At 38.2% G+C, this 22,286-nt stretch overlaps 1 protein-coding gene across 30 annotated transcripts in view; it reads left to right on the top strand.

Annotated features, from left to right (window-relative positions):
* BCAS3 (BCAS3 microtubule associated cell migration factor) overlaps positions 1-22,286 on the top strand; it is a 608,745-nt gene that overhangs the window by 224,309 nt on the left and 362,150 nt on the right. For all 30 annotated transcript variants that reach the window (XM_069602698.1, XM_069602701.1, XM_069602691.1 and 27 more), the window contains exon 15: positions 14,856-15,120. In XM_069602698.1, the coding sequence (XP_069458799.1) occupies positions 14,856-15,120 (265 nt within the window). The remainder of the gene's footprint in view (positions 1-14,855; positions 15,121-22,286) is intronic.

The raw sequence follows: 22,286 nt of genomic DNA, 5'->3' as shown, positions 1-22,286 counted from the left end.
TAACAATATTGGTTCTTTTAATTCATGAGTATGGAATGTTTTTTCATTTATTTGTGTCTTCTTCAGTTTCTTTTATCAATATCTTATGGTTTTGAGTACACAGGTCTTTCACTTCCTTGGTTAAATTTTCCTGTGTATTTTATTCTTTTTGATGCAATTGTAAATGCTTTCGGCTTTTATGAAAGTGCTTTCAGCTCCTTACCATTGAGTATAATGTTAGGTGTGGGCTTGTCATATATGACCTTTATTATGTTGAAATGTATTGAAATATATGTTGAAATATATTCCCCCTGTACCCACTTCAATGAGTTTTTATCATAAATAGTTGTTGAATTTTGTCAAATGCTTTTTCTGCATCTATTGGGATGGTCGTATGATTTTTATTTTTCATTTTGTTGATGTGGTGTGGATCTCAGCACCTAGATGCAGACTGATTGGGAGCTGAGTCCTCAGACAGCAGCTTTTAAAGTACGCAAATATACTGCTTTCAGGGGAAGACTCGGAGAAGGACATTTTTAGTCTGCTGTCTTTGTGCTGTGGCCTGAGTGGATAGTGGGCTAGGAGAAGTCAATTAAAACTATATAAATATCCCATTCCTCATCAAACTTTTTACTACTTCTTTTATTTACATATATCATTTGGTTGAATAGATTCTTTGTTAAATGAGTTATATTCATTCAAAAATTATTTTAGTACTCAGAACAGTCTGGATTTAGCCAGTTGGAGCCTGTTAGTTTGACATCTATTAGCTTGACATATTTGACATCTATTAGCTTATAATATGTACAGTATTCTTTGACAGTGTCCTTACTTTCTGGCACAATGAAGTTGCTTTCTCCTGTTTAATAACCATTTGCTGTTACTGCTTTCGTATGGAAGTTTTCAATTAGATGAGCATTTTAGTCAAGATTTACTATTTCACTATAAAATGTGCTGCTGGGCACATGTTACTTCTTCGAAAAGATTTTTTTCATTGATGTATAGTTGATGTACAATGTAAGTTGCAGGTGTACAGCATGGTGATTCACTGTTTTTGAAGGTTATATTCCGTTCATAGTTACCAAACAATACTGGCTATATTCCCTGTGTTGTACAATACAGGGCACATTTTATTTCTTTTCATTTTTTAACAAGTAATTTTATTTGTTTATCTTTGGCGGGGTCTTCACTGCTGCGTGGGCTTCTCTCTAGTTGTGGCAAGCGGGGGCTGCTCTAGTTGGGGTGTGTGGGCTTCTCATTGCAGAGGCTTCTCTTGTTGTGGAGCACGGGCTCCATGGCGCACAGGCTTCAGTAGTTGCAGCACGTGGGCTCAGTAATTGCAGCTCCCAGGCTCGATAGTTGTGGTGCATGGGCTTAATTGTTCCATGGCTTGTGAGATTTTCCAAATCAGAGATCCAAGCTGTGTCTCCTGCATTAGCCGGCTGATACTTTACCACTGAGCCACCAGGAAAGCCCCACATTTTATTTCTTTATTGTTTTTTAATCCCTGTCCTGTCCTCCCTACTTGCTGATATGCTCCACCTCAACTATAATCTCCAGTAATTTGAACATTTTAAGCACCAACGCCTTGTAAAAAATTTACATCCAATTTTGATACCTCTTTTGCATTAACATTATTTGTCATTCAATTTCTAACATGAGAACAGAGATCTTGCTTAAGCTTCTTGGGGTCTCTCATCCATAAAACAGTGTGCTGCACATGGACAAATGTTTGTAGGTATAATATTTGCTAATGCCAATGCTATTCCTATTTAACAGGTAGGAAAACCATATAATTTAGGAGATTGGAAATTTTTAAACCTTAAACATCAAGATCTAAGGAAACACAATTGATAACCATAAAATTAATTTTTATAAATGTATACTGAAATGATTTTGACATGATATATAAAATTTAACACTGATGATGAAATCTGTATGGCAAGTAATCTGCCTGTCTTTGAGTATTTTAAAATCATGTCATTCTGGAATCTTCCAAGAACTCTGAGGATACTTTAATCATGCAAGGAAAAAAGGATCAAATATGTGGATCTAATTATGTTGAATTAAGTTGTTTTATGATCTATGACTTGGGATATCCTCTGCATCTGACAGTAATTTTCCTCATAAAGTACATGTGTAGTTAGCAAAATATTCTTAGTTTTCATCAGTAAAGTCATATGTAGTAAAACGTTACGGTATTTAAAAATATACTTCTGTAAAGTCTTACCGAAGCTGACACTAGTAGTTTTTGTATTTAACATGCTAATTTTGATCAATGGTACACTTGCTTTGGAAACCTCTGCATATTAGAAACATGTTACTTCTACTTTATCAGAGCAATCCTGCAAAATGGTTTGATGAATATGTTTAATTCTCAAGGAGGAAGGTACCTGCATGTGCATGCTCAGTCTTGTCCAACTCTGCAATGCCATGGATTGCATGTAGCCTGCCAAGCTCCTGTCCATGGGATTTCCCAGGCAAGAGTACTGGAGTGGGTTGCTATTTTCTTCTCCAGGGGATCTTCCCTACCCAGGAATTGAACCCACATCTCTTGTGTCTCCTGGGTTGGCAGGTGGATTCTTTGCGATGGTCAGTTCAGGAAAAAGCCTATGGTACAGGAAAGGGGAACCCAAATGGAGTCTAGACTCCCTTTGGTGATGAGATATTGGTGAGTCTAGGAAGTCCAAGGTCATGGAGTTCTCAGGACTGAGTATCAGAGAGATGAAAGCTAAAAAGAAAAAACCCTTGAGATCTGCCGAGAAATCTGCAACCATGGGAAGAACCACCATCATACCAGTTGGAAGAAGTAAAATTACATTAAAGATGACATACAGAAAATCTAATGAATACCACAAAAAAGTTAGAACTAATGGGTGATTTTAACAAGACTTCTAGGTACCATATACTAGAAACAAAACAGTTGTCAATTAAAAAAAATTGTTAAGTTTAAAAACAATGAGCATATCACGTGTAGGACTGTATTCTAAAACTGTAAAACATCACTGAGAGTAAAGATCTGATTAAATAAAGAGTTAAACCATATTCTTGGGCTACAGTACATAATATTGTTAGAATATAATTTCTCTCCAAACTGATTTGTATATTCAATGCCATCTCCATTAAAATCCCAGCAGTATTAAACATTTTTGATAAAAATTAATAAGCACTTTCTCTGCATAGTACTTATACTGGGCAAAATAATATTGAAAAAGAAAAAGTTGGAGCATTACCTAGTAATTAGACTTACTAAAGGTATAGTAACAGGCACATTTCCATACATGTGTACAATTGATTTTTGACACAGGTGCAAAATGAAGACAAGTTAGTCTTTTCAACAGTGGTAATGGACTGACTGGGTATTTATGTGTGAAAAATGAGTGTTAGCCCATGTCTCATTCCATATACAAAAGTGAACTCATATTAGACCATAGATTTAAATATATAAAATCTATGATTGTAAAGCTTTTAGAAGAAAACACAGGAGAAACCCTTTGAGTTAGACTCAAGTTGTCTGGTATCTACACCACATTTTAAGGGAACTCTCAACAAGTGAATGAGTCGAGGAACTGGCTCTCGCACACAGTTCTGTGGGGAGTGTACAGTGGTACAGCTACTCTGGAAGATAGTTTGGCAGTTTCTGAAAATCTTCACATAAGGTTGCCATACCACCCAGCAACTTCAGTTATGGGGAGTCCATAACATAAAATTCACATTGTATACAAATTTACTGCACATTTCTTTCCTGTGGTTGTCATAGCAAATTACCTTAAAATAACAGAACAAAACCAAATGGCCTTAAAATAACAGAAATCTATTTTCTCTCATTTCTGGAAGCCCAAAGTCCAAAATCAAGGTGTTGGCGAGGCTGCACTCCCTCTAGAGTTCTAACAGAGAATCTGTTCTTTGCCTTTGCCAACTTCTGGTGACTCAGCATTTCTTTCCTTATGGCTAGATACCACTCCAGTATTTACCTCTGTGGTCTCATTTCTTCTTCCTCTTCTCTGTGTCTTCTCCTCGTCTTTGTATCTTTTAAGGGTACGTTAAATAAGTATTTAATATAATTAAATGGTTCCATTTAATATTAGCACTGATAATCCAGGATAACTTCTGATCTAGATATTAATCACATATTTTGTCATATAAGGTAATAGTCACTCTTTGTACTATAATGCAGTGTATGTAGGTTCCACAGATTAGGATCTGGATATGTCTTGTTTTGAGCCACTGTTTACTTCATTACAGTCCACCCTCTCTGAACCCTCCAATTCAGGATAATTTCATGTGCAAAATACGTTTACCCCATACAAACATCCCTGGAAATCTCAGCATGTTACAACATCAGTTCTTAACAGTAAAATCTCTTTAAAATGTCATCAGACTCAAAGTTCACATCTCCTCATCAAAATTATCCAAATTAGGTATAGTTGTCACCCTATGTATGATCCATCCTGGAGCAAAATTCCTTTTGATCTGTGTAGGAGAAGGTATAGAGAGAATGAGGCAGAAAAAAAATACATGGAGAAATAAAGATGGGAAACGTTTCAGATTTACTGAAAGACACATTTTGAATATGACAAAGCTGAATTTTAAGAATGACATAGTAAACTTTCTGAAAACCAAAACAAATCTTGAAAGTAGCCAGAGGAAAATAACACATACAGAGAAAAAACATTTTCAAACTGTTGACTTCTTATCAGAAACCATGGAAGTCAGAAGGCAGTGGAATATCTTGTTTAAAGGACTGAAAGAAAAAAGTACTGGTGATAAAAAATTCTCCATCTAGCAAGAGTATCATTTAAGAATGATGAAGTGAAGTGAAGTAAAGTCGCTCAGTCGTGTCCGACTCTTTGCGACCCCATAGACTGCAGCCTGCCAGGCTCCTCTGTCCATGGGGTTTTGTAGGCAATAGTACTGGAGTGGATTGCCATTTCCTTCTCCAGGGGATCTTCCCAACCCAGGGCTCAAACCCGGGTCTCTTGCATTGTAGACAGACGCTTTACCGTCTGAGCCACCAAGGAAGTCCAAGAATGATGACGTGAATAGTAAACTTTGCAAATCCACACTGTTGTGCAGGGAGAAAGGATAACCAGAGCAAACTTGGATATTTTGGAAGTGATGAAATATCTGAGAAATTATCAACTTCACATTAAAGAGGATTTCCCCCCTTTCTTAATTCATTTAAAATATAAATGTTAACATTTTAAATTTAATGTTAAGATACTTCTTATATGTAAGAAATTTATACATTTTCTGGGGCTTATATTGTATACATGTAATACATATGATAGCTATAGCATAATACCATTGGTGGTTGGGTGGGAATGGGTATATGGAGTTATACTGTTCCAAGGTTCATTTATACTGTACTTAAAAATACAAAACTTCATTTAAAATGTTTAATTAATTCAAAAGTAATTAAAGTTCTAGCCGAAAGGGAAGAACAGAGACACAGGACAGAGAGGATAAACAGAAAACAAAATTAAATAGTACATCAAAATTCAACCATGTAAATCATATACTAAATATTGACATATTTCAGCCCAAAGAACTCTAAAACTAAAGGGACAAATTACCTACTAAAGATTGTCTTTGAGTCTTTAATATAATGATAGTTAAAACATGTTAAAAGGTATGTCATGCAAATAATAAACATATGAATATTAAAAATTCAACTATATTAATATCAACTAAGAAAGAGGTTAAGACAAAAGACTATTACCAGAGATATTTCACAATGTTCAAGAGTCAAATTATCAGGGAGATTTAAATGTCTGTGCACCTAAAACTAAGTTTAATAACACTTTCTAAACATTTGATGTGGCTCAGACGGTAAAGAATCCGCCTGCAATGCAGCAGACCTGGGTTCGCTCCCTGAATTGGGAATATCACCTGGAGGAGGTCATGGCAACCCACTCCAGTATTCTTGCCTGGAGAAGCCCCATGGACAGAGGAGCCTGGTGGGCTATAGTCCATGGGGTCGCAAAGAGTCATACACGACTGAACAACTAAATACATACGGAAAAAAGGGCAAATCTCTGAGCAGTCCTGTTAACTATATTGTCCTGAACAGCTAACCCACAACACCTGTAGTATATTTATGCTTTTAAATTGTGACATCTTGTATACTTTGTATGATAGGAAGCAGTGGACAGTAGATGGGCAAAGGTGCATAACTGATGAATTTGGATGGAAATCACTATGCAGGGCAGGGCAAAGCAGCTATGATGAGCAGCTTGACTCTAGCCTTCTTCACCAGCGGCTGGACTCGCACCTTGGGCCTTAGTGACCCAGATTCTTCCATTACCAGCCATGATGTGTTTGTACAGCTCCTGGCCCTAAAAGAGGGACATCTGCAATCTGCCAGTATATAATCTCCTTCATGGCACTCCAGACCATTGGCAAGGCCATTGACAGATGCCCAAGTTTCAGTGTAAATATAACATTTCTATTAACAGTCCTTAGGGGGATTATCTAAAGCAGGGATCCACAAATTTCTTTAAAAAGCCAGAAAGTAAAATAGCTGTGCATTCTATATGTTCTTTGTAGTACCTGTCATTGTAGCACATAAACATCCATACAAAAATGAATGGGCATCACTGGCCCACAGTTATAGTGACTCCTCAATTAAAGCAGAGGCGACAGCTTTCCATTATCCTGCTGTGCTGATTGATCCTTACGTTTGTCTATCCCAGGTTTTTGTTGGTGCTATGCAGCTGCTCTGGGCCTGTGAGTACCATCACTATTCATCTTAGCCAAACATCAGTGAGTCAGGCATTCAAAGGAAACTCTGTGATTCAAGGGCTTATTGAACCACTGGCATTGCTTCAGGCAGTAGAGTAGTTGATAAAGTAGTTGTGAAAACAAGGTGCTCCTGGGGGTGTTCTGGAACACATTCTGGAGTATACCCTTTCCACTTGACTAGCAATCCCTCTTGGAACCTTCCACCATGCTCATCATTGGATTGGAATTGACTTGTCCCAGTACGGGTCTGGAAAAAATCACAAAGGCTCCATGAGTCAGTTGTTCAGTGACAAGAACCCAGAAGCAGGTTAGTAGCTGCCATCTAAAAGATGGAGTGTACTTGGATGCTAGCTCAGGCAGGTGGCGATGTTGTACTGGGACAACACCTCTGCATGCTTTAGTAGCCATTAAGTCTCCACCTTCACTTTTTCCTTGGATTCTGATGTGTCTGTTACGTAACATGGGAAGAAACGGAAAGCCTAGTAGGTGAGCTGCTATGGGCTTTGGTCTTGATGGCAGAGGATACCCCCCTGACACATAGAAGCATGTAAGTACAATTAATTAAGCCATTAATACTAGTTGTTCAGTTCAGTTGCTCAGTCATGTCTGACTCTTTGCGACCCCGTGGACTGCAGCACCCCATGGCCTCCCTGTTCATCACCGACTCCCGGAGTTCACTCAGATTCATGTCCATTGAGTCAGTGATGCCATCCAACCATCTCATCCTCTGTCATCCCCTTCTCCTCCCTCCTTCAATCTTTCCCAGCATCAGGGTCTTTTCAAATGAGTCAGTTCTTCGTATCAGGTGGCCAAAGTATTGGAGTTTCAGCTTCAGCATCAGTCCTTCCAATGAACACTCAGGACTGATCTCCTTTAGGGTGGACAGGTTGGATCTCCTTTGCAGTCCAAGGGACTCTCAAGAGTCTTCTCCAGCACCACAGTTCAAAAGCATCAATTTTTCGGTGCTCAGCTTTCTTTATAGTCCAACTCTCACATCCATCCATGACTACTGGAAAAACCATAGCTTTCACTAGATGGACCTTTGTTGGCATCCATCCATGACTACTGGAAAAACCATAGCTTTCACTAGATGGACCTTTGTTGGCAAAGTAATGTCTCTGCTTTTTAACATGCTGTCTAGGTTGGTTGTAACTTTTCTTCCAAGGAGCAAGCATGTTTTAATTTCATGACTGCAGTCAACATCTACAGTGATTTTTGAGCCCCCGAAAAATAAAGTCTGTCACTGTTTTCTCATCTGTTTGCCTCAAAGTGATGAGAGCAGATGCTATGATCTTAGTTTTCTGAATGTTGAGTTTTAAGCCAACTTTTTCACCCTTGTCTTTCACTTTCATCTGTAGTTCTTCTTCGCTTTCTGCCACAAGGCAGAAACTGCCGCTAGTTGTCTTCATGAACATAAACTACAATAGTACACCCGCCTGTGGCTCAGTGGTGAAGAATCTGCCTGCCAATGCAGGAGATGCGGGTTCAGCCTCTACTTTTAGAAGATCTTCTCAAGAAGGAAATGGTGACCCACTCCAGTGTTCTTGCCTGGAGAGTCCCATGGACAGCGGAGTCTGGCGGGCTACAGTCCATGGGGTCGCACAGAGTTGGACACGACTGAGCACGCATGCACAAGATCACGTTAGTTCTCTGAACTATGCTTACGCTTTGTTCTGGGGTGTTTTCTGCTTCTACGAGGGTATGGGCTGTCTCCCCTTACACGAGGACATGGACTAACGTGTTTAAGGTGCTCATGCCAGTTTTTCCAGCGACAGCTGCCAGGTGATCTCATGATCCCCTGTCTTGGTGGCGGGGGAGGCCAGCCTGCAGATACGATGGGAGCAGCCAGGAGTGTTAGCCTTTTTTCCTCATTTGGCCAAAAGCGTTCATGCCAGTTATTTCTGGATGAGCAGCGGTGCTACTCACCAGCGTCCAGGGAGGATCCGGGCACAGCAGCCCCTTCCTTTCTGTCCCCACTCCTGGCACTGCCACGGTTCACACTGTAGTCCTTGGCGTGTTGGGGCCACCCCTCATCCTCGTCTCCACTCACGTTCAGGCTTAAGCAGGAGTCGGCTCCTGTGGCACTGCTGGCACCGTGGTGTTCCCAAGGTGTCACATCCGCGTTTTGTTTGTTTCGATTTTTATTGAAATAATCATAGATTCATGTGCACTTACAAGAAATTGTACTAAGAGATCCCATGTACGTTTTACCCAGTTAATCCCAGTGCTGCCATTTTGCAAAACTGGAGTATGTGACCACCAGTATACTGACATTGGCACAATATATTGATCTTTTTCAGGTTTCGCCTGATTTGCTTGTGTTCATGTGTGTGTATATGTGTATGTAAATGTATATATTTTAATCACATGTGTTGGTTGGTGTGTCCTCCACTGCTGTCAAGAAACTGAACAGTCCCCTCATGTTACCCTTTTGTAAGTAACCTAACTTTCACAGTTTGTTTAAACATTCACCTGAACTATTTAGTTTTCATTATTATGAATATGTTATGTGAACATAGTTTTCATTTCTCTGACATAGATGCCCAAGAGTTCAGTGTGCTACCTATTTTAGCTCATTTTCAAATTTTTAGCACCTAGCAGAGTGCAGGCTTTCAAAGGCTTCCCCTGAATATGTTATTGACTACATAAATGAATCTGAAGAATCGATACGGGGAGGGAGTAGGCAGATGAGTTAGACGCTATGTATGGATTTTCTGTCTTTACCACATCTCCATTTAAGCAACTTATTCTCACACCAGCTTATTGCTTTTAATCTTGTTGCTTTGTCAGTTAGACTATTTTAAATGAAAGTGTATTTATCAATTTTGAAAGAGAAATCATTGAACTGTTGGGTTGGGAATATCTATGTTGTTTTTAGTAGCTAAGTTGTGTCCAACTTTTTTGGGACCCCCATGGACTGTAGCTCACCAAGCTCCTCTGTCCATGGGATTCTCCAGGCAAGAATACTGGAGTGGGCTGCCATTTCCTTCTCCAGGGGATCTTCCCAGTTCAGGGATTGAACCTGCATCTCCTGCATTGGCAGGGAGATTCTTTTTCACTGAGCCACCAGGGAAGCCCATATTAATATATTGTATATTAATTAATTAATGTTATGTATTCATTCTTGGGCACATAGCTTATTTTAAATATTTTCCTTTGTTTTCATTAAACATAACCTCATCTGATGGCTTGGACCTTGACCAGTTAGCGTTTGTGGTATGGGACTTGTCTTTATGGTTTGATTGCCATTCTTAACAGGCTTCTGAAGGATAGTTAAGTACCCTGGGATTTGAGATATTTTATCTGAGTGCTCTCTGCTTTCAGGTTTTCTTTCTTTTTAAAAGGGCGTTGGAAAGGGAATTGGTAATTGAATCCTTAGGCATATATTTGGCTACAGAAATAAAAACACAGGGTTTATTTCTCACCTTACAAGAAGGCTGCTGCTGGTTTTAGTACAATGTCTCAGTGACTTTCTTTTTCTTGTGATCACTTTGTAATTGCCACTCTGCTGGGCATCGTTTCTGAATTCAAAGTAAGATGAATTCACACAGTAAGGACAGCTTCAGTGATGTTAATTCCTTTTATGAGGAAAGTGGATACTTTCCCAGAATACTGCAGCAGCATCCTGCTTTTGTCTGGCTGATCATAACTGTGTCAGCGCCTGCTGTAAGAGAGACTGCGGGCAGTGCATAGGAGGCATCTGTAGTGGTGGCAGGTGAGGTTGTGAAGGCAGGAGGTTGGGTGTTCCATGTGCCATCCACTAGTTACATCTGTATAACCATAAATCAAAGTATCGTGCATTTTCATCATCTCAGAAAGTTTCCTCTGGCCCTTTCCAGTCAATCTACTGCCCCACTCACACCCTAGGAAATCATTGCTTTTACTTAATTTTTTTTAAAAGTATCTTTTACATAATTTCTAAGGTTTGGTATGGGGCTACAGGGCTGCTATTTCTGGTCAGTTTATTAATTTTTCTAGCTCTATATTAGAGACTTAAGGTCAGTTGCAGAGTCCTTATCTGAGTGTTCAAAACCTGCAGATTTCTTGATCGTGTCTCCCCCAAGACCTCCCAACACCTCCTGAATTGTAATTTTGAACGTGGCATCAAAGATCTGTATTTCTTCTAGATAATCTAGGTGCTTCTTAGCACACTGAAGTTAGGGAATATCTACTTTAGATTTTAGGATGTTAAAATAACCCTAAAATTTTAAACTGCTGTTACTGGTTAATTGAAACCATGGAGTAGATTGGTGGCATAAATTTAGAGCCTTGTGTGATGCTGATTGCTGTATCTTAGATTCTTAAATGTAATAACACTTAATTCTAGTGCTCAAATACTGTTGTTTTTTATGTAATTTGAATTCAGCCTGTTCTGTGAATGAATATATTCTTGGGGTTTTGTTTTAATAAAATGTTGGACATAATTATTCCATATATGTCTGCTATATTAGATTTTTGTTGCCCCAAATATTGTTTGGGTGAATAAATCAATGAAATTGATTTATATTGCTGAAAAAATGTTTGTATAAATTAGAATTACTGAAATATAGCTGTACTAAGTTTTAAGAAAAATTTAGTTTTCTATAGGCCTAATTGGTTTCTCATAGCCAAATTTTGCATCATTACAATAAGAAGCAAGTGTGAGATGTTATAAATATGCCAAATAATGTATTTAAAGAGCAATAAATTATGTAACCCAATAGAAATTTGCAAAATAATTAAGCACTGTGTATTTCTCATTTATATCTTGTTAAGCATGTTGACATTTGCTCATTTAAAAGCTCAAAACTGATAATAATGAGTGTCCTAATGAAGGTTCCCCGTCTTTCTTGTTTTTAACAAATGTGAAAAACCACCCAACTTGTTTGATAACATGGAGAGTTACATCGTTTTGCATTTTGTGGATAGGTGACTTGTTACCCTCTGTAACGTTATTTAAAGGATTAAACTTTCCCTAGTTTCTTGACTGCTGATGTCTTCAGCAGCTCGTCTCTGCTCATTTATGTATCCTGATGTGTCTTTAAGGTCATAGAGCAGAATCACGTCTCTAACAGCAGTTTTCTAAGTAAGCTTTTAGTGGGATTCTGTCTTCTTGCCTTGATACTGTTTGTTACCACCACCTCATTTTAGAAGTATTCTTAAAAGAAGGAAACTTCTTTTCCTTGACAAGACCAAGAAGTTGTCTTGATTATAAGTGTTTTGGAAAAAGGTTTTAGATAACATGGTTTAGTTCCACTGATGATGGAATGTAAGTTACTCAATAAGCCTAAAGATTTTTTAATTTATTTGATTCTGGCTTGTGTTAATGCATATGATAGAACAATATTAAATTCGTCTGGTGCTGTGTTTCTTCTCTCTTGCTTCTGCCATTTACCCTTTTCTTTGGCCTGCTGCTTCCTTTTCTTTTGTTTTTCTGTAATTTGTTTAGTTGAAAGTTACTGTAGGCAAAGAAGGCAGATGAGACACTTGAGGAATGACTTTCTATTTGTAATTCTAGACTCTCTGGGAGTTAAATTTCTCACGTAAAGAATCAGGAGCTTCTTTAATTATAACATTAACGTGGCAGTTGGGATGTGTCACAATAATTGACATGGGTGGGCATGCGGTTCAGTTTAGGCTTTATCTGTGTATTGATCATTTTTTCTATCAGTCGTCTTGCAATGAAATACTGGTTTGATGTATAAAACTAAAATTTCTTTTTATTTCAAAGGTTCTAGATTCTTGTACTTTGATGAATACTTCAGCTTTTATTTGTAGTATATTTCTGGAATGTTAGTCAAGATTTTAAGCTGAATTTAGGCTTATCAAAGATTTAATATATTGAAAATTAGCTTCTTGGATTGCTTCAAGAGTTTTACTTAGCTCATGTTGTTATAATGTTAGCTACTATTTTTTGTATTCATATATATAGAGACACACGTGCATTTTTCATGTTAAATCCTACTCATCAGTATCTTTAAATTACCATACTTTTGTTGTCTGGTTTATTTTTTAAAATACTGTTTGATAATTGCTTTATGTTCTGGAAAATTAGTTTATCATTTAGCCAGTGTAGAAATCTTTCTTATGTACCTGTGACTTGCCTGTTTTTCAAGAGACTGTGGTTAAAGCAGTATTGAATTTTACTTGGCTATCTTTTTAAAGTATAAAAATAAATAGAGATTTTTGTTTAAATTGTCACCATTAGACTGGTTTCAAGATAAAAGGAATAAATTCAGTTTGTTAATATGAAAATACTGGAAATTCCATATTAGTGTCTGATAACTGTCATACAATTTAGTGACTAACTTTACCTGGATCAGGTCTGTGGCCAGCCAGTTGTTTCTGTAAAAAAAGTTCTTTTTTTTAATGAACATAACTGCATGCATTGATCTATATATATTTCTATGGTAACTCTGACACTGGAAGGGCAGAGTTGAGTAGTTGAAATAGCTGAGAGAGAGCATATGGCCTGCAGTGTTTGCCAACCACTGCAATACGTAAGTTTTAATATTTTTAAATTGTTATCATGGCCGAAATATTCCATTGTGTGTATGTATGTATCACATCTTTTTTCTCCAGTCATCTGTTGATGGGCATTTGGGTCGTCATAGGTGGGCTGTTGTCTATGGGGTCGCCCAGAGTCAGACACGACTGAAGTGACTTGGCAGTAGCAGCAGCAGTAGAGTGTTCTGAGACATTTTCTCTTCCTTCTTCTCTTCAGAGTCCTTTAGCTGCTGTGTTTATCGAAGGAACTCCTACCTAACTTTCCTTCAGCTATCCTTATCTCTACTACAAATCCACTTGCCTGCATTTCACTCCCATAGTCATCCTTCAAGAACTGAATGCTCTGTTTTTCTTTGGCTGTGCCGTGCTGCTTGCGGGATCTTAGTTCTCTGCCAGGGATGGCACTCGGACCCAGGGCAGTGAAAGTGCTGAGTCTTAACCACTGGACTGCTAGGGAGTTGCTCGGAATTGAAACCTGTACTGCACTCTTTTCTAAGTAAAATCCAGATGCCACTTGCTCTGACTTCCATGTTGTTTCTGGCGTAGAGAATGACTTGCCACTCATTTCCATCTTGAAAGTGAAAGTGTCAGTCTCTCAGGTGTATCCGATTCTTTGCGACGCCATGAACTGTAGACTGTCAGACTCCTCTGTCCATGGGATTCTCCAGACAGGAATACTGGAGTGGATTGCCAGTCCCTTCTCCAGGGGATCTTCCTGAACAAGGGATTGAATTTAGGTTTACCATCTGAGCCACGTGGGAAGCCCCTTCCATCTTATGTCTATGCATTTGTATCCAAAGTAGAATTTCTTAATATGTCTGAATTAGAATGCTCTTCTCTCTTTTCTTTATAAATATATCCTACTTCAAAACTCATTTTCAGAACCCAGAACTATTCAGATCATGTTTTTTGATGCCACTCCTGATCCTGTATCTACCCTCTCAAACATCTCCTTTTTGCCTGTCACAAGCAGATTTTGTATATTCCTTCTCTTTTGTTACCACTGTGCCTCATATGTAATAGTTTTTTCACTTTTATATGTTATATTTTTGTTAATTTCTTATGTCTTTCCTTCCTTGTAGGCTGTGAGATCAAGGATGATTTTATCTGCCTCTTGTTCTTAGTGTTTATTAGCATGTTACCTAGCAGGTATTTGTTGAACAAATGATTAGATTAATAACTTCACCTTGTATACATTGTATAATGTATGTTTTAATTTTTCTCTTACTTTTTGGAAGGCAGATGCCTTTAAAGAAATGAATATTATCCATGTGTGTGTGTGTATGTATGTGTGTGTATATATATATATATACATATACATATATATACATATATATCTATTTAAAATATAGGTTTATAGATGAAACCGCCTGGGTCTTGTTTTCTGATTTGGCACTCTATACAGCAAGGGACAGAATTCCCTTTAGAATATCTAAATCTTATCAAATCCCTGATGTGAAGTTTTGATCACTATTTAGAATGAGTCTAATCTTTAAAATAAGCATTTTGAAAAGATAACCTGATCTGAGATAAATTTGGTAACCAGGCAAGCGTTTCTGTTTATATTTGGAAATATGTGTGTGATGTTCTTCATTAAATCTGAATAGTTGCAGTCATTTCTGTGTTTTTCCATGTTTCATTTCTAGGTGCAAGACATATGCTTCAGCCATGACTGTCGCTGGGTTGTGGTCAGTACACTCCGGGGCACTTCCCATGTTTTCCCAATCAACCCGTATGGTGGCCAGCCTTGTGTTCGAACACATATGTCACCACGAGTCGTGAATCGTATGAGCCGTTTCCAGAAGAGCGCTGGGCTGGAAGAGATTGAACAGGAACTGACGTCTAAGCAAGGAGGTCGCTGTAGCCCTGTTCCAGGTCTATCCAGCAGCCCCTCTGGATCCCCTCTGCATGGTAAACTCAGTTTTCTCTCTCTTCACTGTTCCCAACAGTCCTTCTCCCTTTTACCTTTAATTTTTGAGATCTGGAATAAAGTAAACCCATTTTTCTACTCTGTTCATACAAAGAAGATCTTGGGTTCATTTGAGGACATTCTTACTATATTAAATCATTTAATAAATTCAAATAATGGTGATGATGATCATTACCATACTATTTTAACTCCCTAACTTTTTAACTGTATAAGGATTACTTGATGCCATGTATATGGAATATGGTGTTCAAGACCGTTTTCATAAATTTAGAGATTGAATTTTTTATCTGTAGATCTTTTCCAGAAAACTCTGGCTTTAACCAGAGTCAGTACTATAGTTTATTAAGAAATATCTATTGTGGGAGAGGGATAGTCTTGAGTCATACATATTTTAGAGCAGCATTTGCATTTTATCTTAAAATACACCTCTGTGGGATTTCTATCAATGTGTTGCACAAAAAGCCCCCAAATCCCAAAGATACATAGAAGTCGTTACTTTATTTTAGAGAAAATACTTGTATAACCATCATCCTAACCAATAAATAAAGCGTCAGAACTCCATTTTTGTGCCCCCTTTCCATAAAAGCAAACCATGATTCTGACTTTAGGGTAATCACTTCCTTACTTTTAAAAAAGTGAACTATTGCTCACTATTGTTTGTGAGATTAATTCATATATTTCTGTGTAGGTTTAATTCATTTATTTCCATTTCTCTTACATATTCCATTTGTATAAATATATTTCTACTTATTTATTCTTTCTCCAACTGTTGATTTATATTTTGGTGGTTTCTTGTGGAGTTCTTATATATAATGAAGATATGAAAATGTTTCATAGCACAAATGTGTGCTCATTTTTGAGTGGAAATACTAGGTTACAACGTATGCAAATCTTGACTTTGGTAGATACTACCAGAGTGGTTGTAGTTATTTTCTTGGACTCCAAAATCACTGTGGATGGTGACTGCAGCCAAGAAATTAAAAGATGCTTGCTCCTTGGAAATCTAGCAGAAACATCACTTTGCTGACAAAGGTCTTTATAGTCAAAGCTATGGTTTTTCCAGTAGTCATGTACAGATGTGAGAGTTGGACCATGAAGAAGACTGAGTGCTGAAGAATTGATGCTTTCGAATTGTGGTGCTGGAGAAGACTTTTGAGAGTCCCTTGGACTTCAAGGAGATCAAATCAGTCAATCCTAAAAGAAATCAACCCTGAATATTCATTGGAAGGACTGATGTTGAGGCTGAAGCTCCGATACTTTGGCCACCTGATGGGAAGAAGCCAATTCATTGGAAAAGACCCTGATGTTGGGAAAGATTGAGGACAGGAGGAGAAGGGAGTGACAGAGGATGAGATGGTTGGATGGCATCACTGACTCAGTGGACTTGAGGAAACTCTGGGAGATAGTGAAGGACAGGGGAGCCTGGTGTGTTGTAGTCCATAGGGTTCCAATGAGTTGTACATGATATAGCAATTTTACAACAACTTCTGTCTAGTTCCAAATATATTTTCTTCACTCCAAACAAAAACTGCATATTCTTTAAGAAATTCCTCCCCACTCTTCTGTGCCCAAGTCCCTAGCAACCACCAATCTGCTTCCATTTCTACAGATGCACCTGATATGGATATTTCATATAACTGCAGTCATAAAATATATCACGTTTTCTCTGGCTTCTTTGCGGTACAGCCACTTTGTAGTATGTATCAGCACTTCATTCCTTTTTATGGTTGAATTGTATTCTGTTATGTGTATGTCCCACAGTATTTTATCCATTCATCCATTGATGGATATTTGGGTTCTTTCCACCTTCTAGCTTTTGTGGATAGTGGTACTATGAACATGTGTGTACAAGTACTTGTTAGAGTATATCTTTGTGGTTCTGGATATATCCTTATCCTTATTTGTTTTAGCTCCTGCTTGAACACATGGGCTTTTGTAATACCTAGTCAATTAAAGATACATGTAATAGATAAATTTAGATATATTTTTTCTTTGGAGGAAATTTTAAGATAGACTGAAAAAATATATTTGTAACTAGAATCCTGGGGAGAAATTCTGCAACTCAGAAAAGTTTGGGCCCTTTTTTGTTTTTGTTTTGAGATTGTTTTAATGTGGACCATTTTTAAAGTCTTTATTGAATTTGGTGCAACATTGCTTCTGTTTTATGTTGCTTTGGTTTTATGGCCACAAGGCAGGCATGTGGAGATCTTCTCTCCCTGACCAAGGATGGAACCTACAACCCCTGCATTAGGAAGTGAAGTCCTACCTGGCGGACCACCAGTCAAGTCCCAAGTTTGAGATCTTTGTTTTCTACCTAGATGATGTTTTGTGCTTTGGTTCTATTATTTTTTATAAGAACAGTTGTGATTCATTTATATTTAACTAGTGGTCTATGAAAATCTTTTACAATAAGTCTTGGGTGAAAACAGTCATTAAAAAAAGTATTTAGCATGCTTAAAAGGTTTAGAAAGCTTTGAGATATTTATTCATATTTTCAGCTATTTGCAGGACATTTTACTTCAGAAATGATTCCTTCCAGTTTTTGGTGTAACTTTTGTCACATTGGGTTCTCTGTTGGCTCAGTAGTAAAGTCTGCCAATGCAGGAGATGCGGGTTTGATCCCTGAGTCAGGAAGATCCCCTGGAGAAGGAAATAGCAACCCACTCCAGTATTCTTGCCTGGGAAATCCCATGGATAGAGGAGTCTGGTGGGCTACAGTCCATGGAGTCACAAAAGAGCTGGACATAACTTTAGCTACTAAACAACAGCAATACAACTTTGTTCTATAATTAGGTGGTGGTATAGACTGAGTGCCAAAAAACTAATGCTTTCAAATTGTGGTGCTGGAGAAGACTTTTGAGAGTCCATTGGACAGCAAGAAAATCAAACCAGTCAATTCTGAAGGAAATCAACCCTGAATATTCATTGGAAGGATTGATGGTGAAGCTGAAGCTCCAATACTTTGGCCACCTGATGTGAAGAGCTGACTCATTGGAAAAGACCCTGATGCTGGCACAGATAGAGGGCAGGAGAAGAGGGCAACAGAGGATGAAATGGTTGGATGGCATTTTCGACTCAATGGACATGAGTTTGAGCAAATTCCAGGAGATAGTGAAGGACAAGGAAGCCAGGTATGCTACAGTCCATGGAGTCACAAAGAGTCAGACACAACTTAATGACTGAACATTGAACAACATAGGTTCTTCAAGGGCTTTGCTTTTTGTGTTGCATATTTTTCTTAACTTCAGTTTCACCATAAACTTCATAGAGAGAGATTCAGTGTGCACACTGGGTGGCTAGGTTGACCAGAGAACCAGATGTATTAGTAGAAAAATAGGGAGAATGTATAGTCTTTGCATGTGTGCCTTTTCAGAGTGTTCTTCTGAGCTCCTCATTTCTTCCCATTCTTCCTTCTCTAATAAGATACCATATACTGGGTTCTGTGTTAGACTTTGGGCATAAGATGCACAGAAAATTGAGGTCATCTCTGCTCTTGTCTAAGGGGAAAAAGCACATACTGAGTGCTGAACTAATACCTTTCCATGTATTTTTGCTGAAGAGTGCGAAGTGCCAGCCAATTAAGGATTTGTCATTTGTAAAAGATCAGGCCTTTGAAGAGTAATACTTGAATTCTCTGTCAAAATATATTATTTTGTCTCAGCATTATTGCTTTCACAACTTTCTTAATATTTTTGCATAAAGTTAAGAGAAGACATCTCAGAGAGAAGATTATGGGTTTTGGGGCAACACGGCTGTCCTTAAATTCCCCTTTGAAAGCAAAGAATTTTAGGGGACATTTTCCTTCTCATAATGTGTGCTGAAGTTTTATTAAGTTGGAATTTTACCTGCTTACTCCGTCATTTTTTCTCATTTTTCAAGTGCAGACATTCGAGTGCTGGTCATTTTTCTTTATGTTCTTTTTGTACGGTACATGTCAAAACAAAATGGGCATTGTTGTTGGTTAGTTCTAAAAATGATGTATTTACAGTTTGTGTGGATAAACAATCTGATGCTAGTCAAAAACAATGTAAACTTTTGAACGGGGAGGGATTCATCTTGAAAATGAATCATGCTTTGGCGGTATTACTGTTGTTTGTCTGTGCTCTTTTTAGCAAAGTAAAGGAAACTGTTAAATAACAGTTGATATAGGGATATTTCCTTTTTACTTTCTGGAGGCAATCCAGTTTGTTAGGATTATTTTATCTATTTGCCATTTTTTACTGAACAGAGGATGTTTATTTATTTGAAACATAACTCTCTCTAAATATCTCTTTCATTTCTAATCTTGTTGCCTGGACCTTAGTCTTTGTAGGGCATTCTTAAGATCCATGAACGTGGGTAGGAAAATATCTCAACTTTAGGTTTATGATCCCCTACCCAAAGTTAAATGTTTTCTTTTACTATGAATATAGACAACACACGCTAGTAATAGCAGTTCTTGTAACACTGTCACCAATAAAAACACAGATGCTTTTGTATCATATACAAAAAATATATTTTGAAGTGTTTTGAATTGTTGATATATTTTGAAATATGGTTTATGCTCATCATTGCTTGAGAATTTTTATATATTATTATGTAATATTACTGCTTTTAATATTTATTTACATGTATTACTATAGCAGAACTTAATTTTTAAAATAAACTGCTAGCTCTACTTCAATATAATAATACAGTTTTCTTTTGTAATTCTGTGTATTATATCCCACACATTTGTAAGTATTATTCTGAGAAAGAATCCACAGACTTTTCTGGACTGTTGAAGTAGTCCACGACAGAAATGATTAAGAACCTCTTACCATCATTTCTTACCTCATCTGTTTCAGTAGCCTCTAGCCCTTTTTTTTTTTAACTATTGGAAGCATTTTCTTTGTTAACCGTAAATACACTCTTCCACTTTCCTACTTTCAGTTTTTCAGTGTTTCACCATGCTTTGGGGATGTTATGGAAGGTTTTATCTTCTTCCCAGCTTCTTGTCCCACCGCACCTACATTTCCATACCCTTCCCTGAAAAGGCCACATATATTCATTTCTTGACATACTCTTCTGGAAATAATTTTTATCCCCTGAATGTTTACTAAAACCCTACTTCATTCTGATCTAGCTAACACTGTCACTTCATCTCTTAAACCTCTTTTAAACATCTCTTGATGTTGTGTCTTCTTTATCAGGCTTGGTATTGGTACTGTGAACATAATTTTATTATATTTTAATATGTTATTTGTTCATTGCATGCCTGTGTCTCCCAGTGGATTGACCTCTATGAAGAGAGGATCTTTTTCTTATTCATATGTGTACCTTGGTACCTCACGTAGTATTTGGTAAAATGTAGATTCTAAGTCTTCAAATGAAAGTTTTCAAACATCTATCAAGCTTTTCTAATAAAAACAATTCATTACTTGTCAGAATGAAGAACTTTTCATTCATGGTAATGTTGCTTTTCATTTTAACATCTGTAAGATTCTTTCATTTTATTCAAGAACTTTTCATTAATGTTACTACGTTCCTGAGCTCTAAGGATACAGCAGTGACTAAAAGAGGAAAGCATCTCTGTTTCCATGGAACGGACTTTCTAGTGGAGTGGTATGTATGATACATAGGATAGATGGTAGGTGGATGGATGGATGAACAGATAGTTTTCTGTGCTATGGAACAAAGTAAAGGAAGGGAAATAGGGTGTACCGGAGAGGACTGCAGTTTGAAATTAGGATGCTTCCAGCAGGCCTTACTGAGAAGATGACATTTGAAAGGAGTTCTGTTGGAGCTGTGGAAGGAAGTCGTGCAGATACCTGCTGAGCGTGTTCCAGGCAGAAGAGACAGCCAGTGGAAAGCCCCTGAGCTGGGAATGTATCTGGAGTGTCCCTGGAGTGGCAAGGAGACCCATGTGGCTGAGAAGCATCATGCAAGCTGCAGAGTAGATGTGGTCAGAGAGGAAGTGCAGCCAGGTCATGTCAGGCTTTGGATTTTACTCAGAGTGAAATAGGGAAGTTGTGGAGGGTTTTGAGTGACATGGCAAGACTGCAGAATGGAGATGTGTATTGAAAATGCACCGTCTGCCGTCTGGTAAGATTAGAACCCTTTTGAGACCAGTGAAGAGGATATCGCAGAAATCCAGGCGAGGAAAGAGAGAAGTCAGGGTGACCAGTAAGGCTTTTGGCCTGAGCACCTGGAAGGGTGGGACTGCTATCACAGGAAATGAGGATCACGGGGGTAAAGCAGGTCTGAGAATAGAGACAGGATTCGAAACTAGGAGACGGACATGTTTTGGATATGTTTAGTTTAAGAGGGATCTTGACCTAGTGATGCTAGGCAGGTGGTTGGTTTTATGAATCTGGAGTTCAGTGGGAAGGAACAGGCTGAGAATGAATGTTGAGAAGGCATAGATAAAGCAAGCCAAAGCAGGAGGGGATCACCTAGTAAATGAATGAGTATGAAAAGATGGAGATGTCTCAGGTCTGAGCCCTAGGGCCTTCAACTTTAAGTAGTAAGTGGCATAGAAAGAAAGCCACACATGAGAAATCCTAGAGGCCAAAGGAAGACATTTTTTTTTCCCTGAAAAAAGAAAGGGAGTGATTAATGTGTTAAATTCTGCCAATAGGACAATTAAGATAAGGACTGAGAAAAAGATAGAATGCCATTGCATTTAGTCAAGAGAGGACTTGTGGCTTTGATAAGGGCAATTTTGGTGGAGCCCTGGGGGCCTGATAGGGGTGGATTTTATTAAGGATGGGAAGAGAGAAATTGGAGGCCATACTGACAGGCCTTTCAGTGAGCATTGATGGAAAATGAGGAAAAGTTAGAGGGCAAAGCTGGACTAGGAAATGGCAACCCACTGCAGTATTCTTGCCTGGAAAATTCTGTGGATGGGGGAGTCTGGCGCGGTGCAGTCCATGGGATCCAGAGAGAGTCGGACCTGACTGAGCATGCGTGCACTCACACTAGAGGGCGAAGAGACGACTGCTTGTGTTCTCTCATAGAAATAGGAAGTGAGTGTGGTTGCGGGTATTGGGAGCTTCAAGGAGACAGGCAAGTAGTCCTCTGGGAGATGAGGCATTCCCTGTACCAGTTAGGAAGTTTTTGCTGAATGAAGAAACCCTTTCTGGCACTATTATTTACGCTTCAAGCAAATTTAATTACTTGCTTTTGC

Source organism: Ovis canadensis, chromosome 11 (genome assembly GCF_042477335.2).
Source record: "Ovis canadensis isolate MfBH-ARS-UI-01 breed Bighorn chromosome 11, ARS-UI_OviCan_v2, whole genome shotgun sequence".
NCBI classification, from domain to species: Eukaryota; Metazoa; Chordata; class Mammalia; order Artiodactyla; family Bovidae; genus Ovis; species Ovis canadensis.
This window is presented reverse-complemented; position numbering and strand designations above follow the sequence as displayed.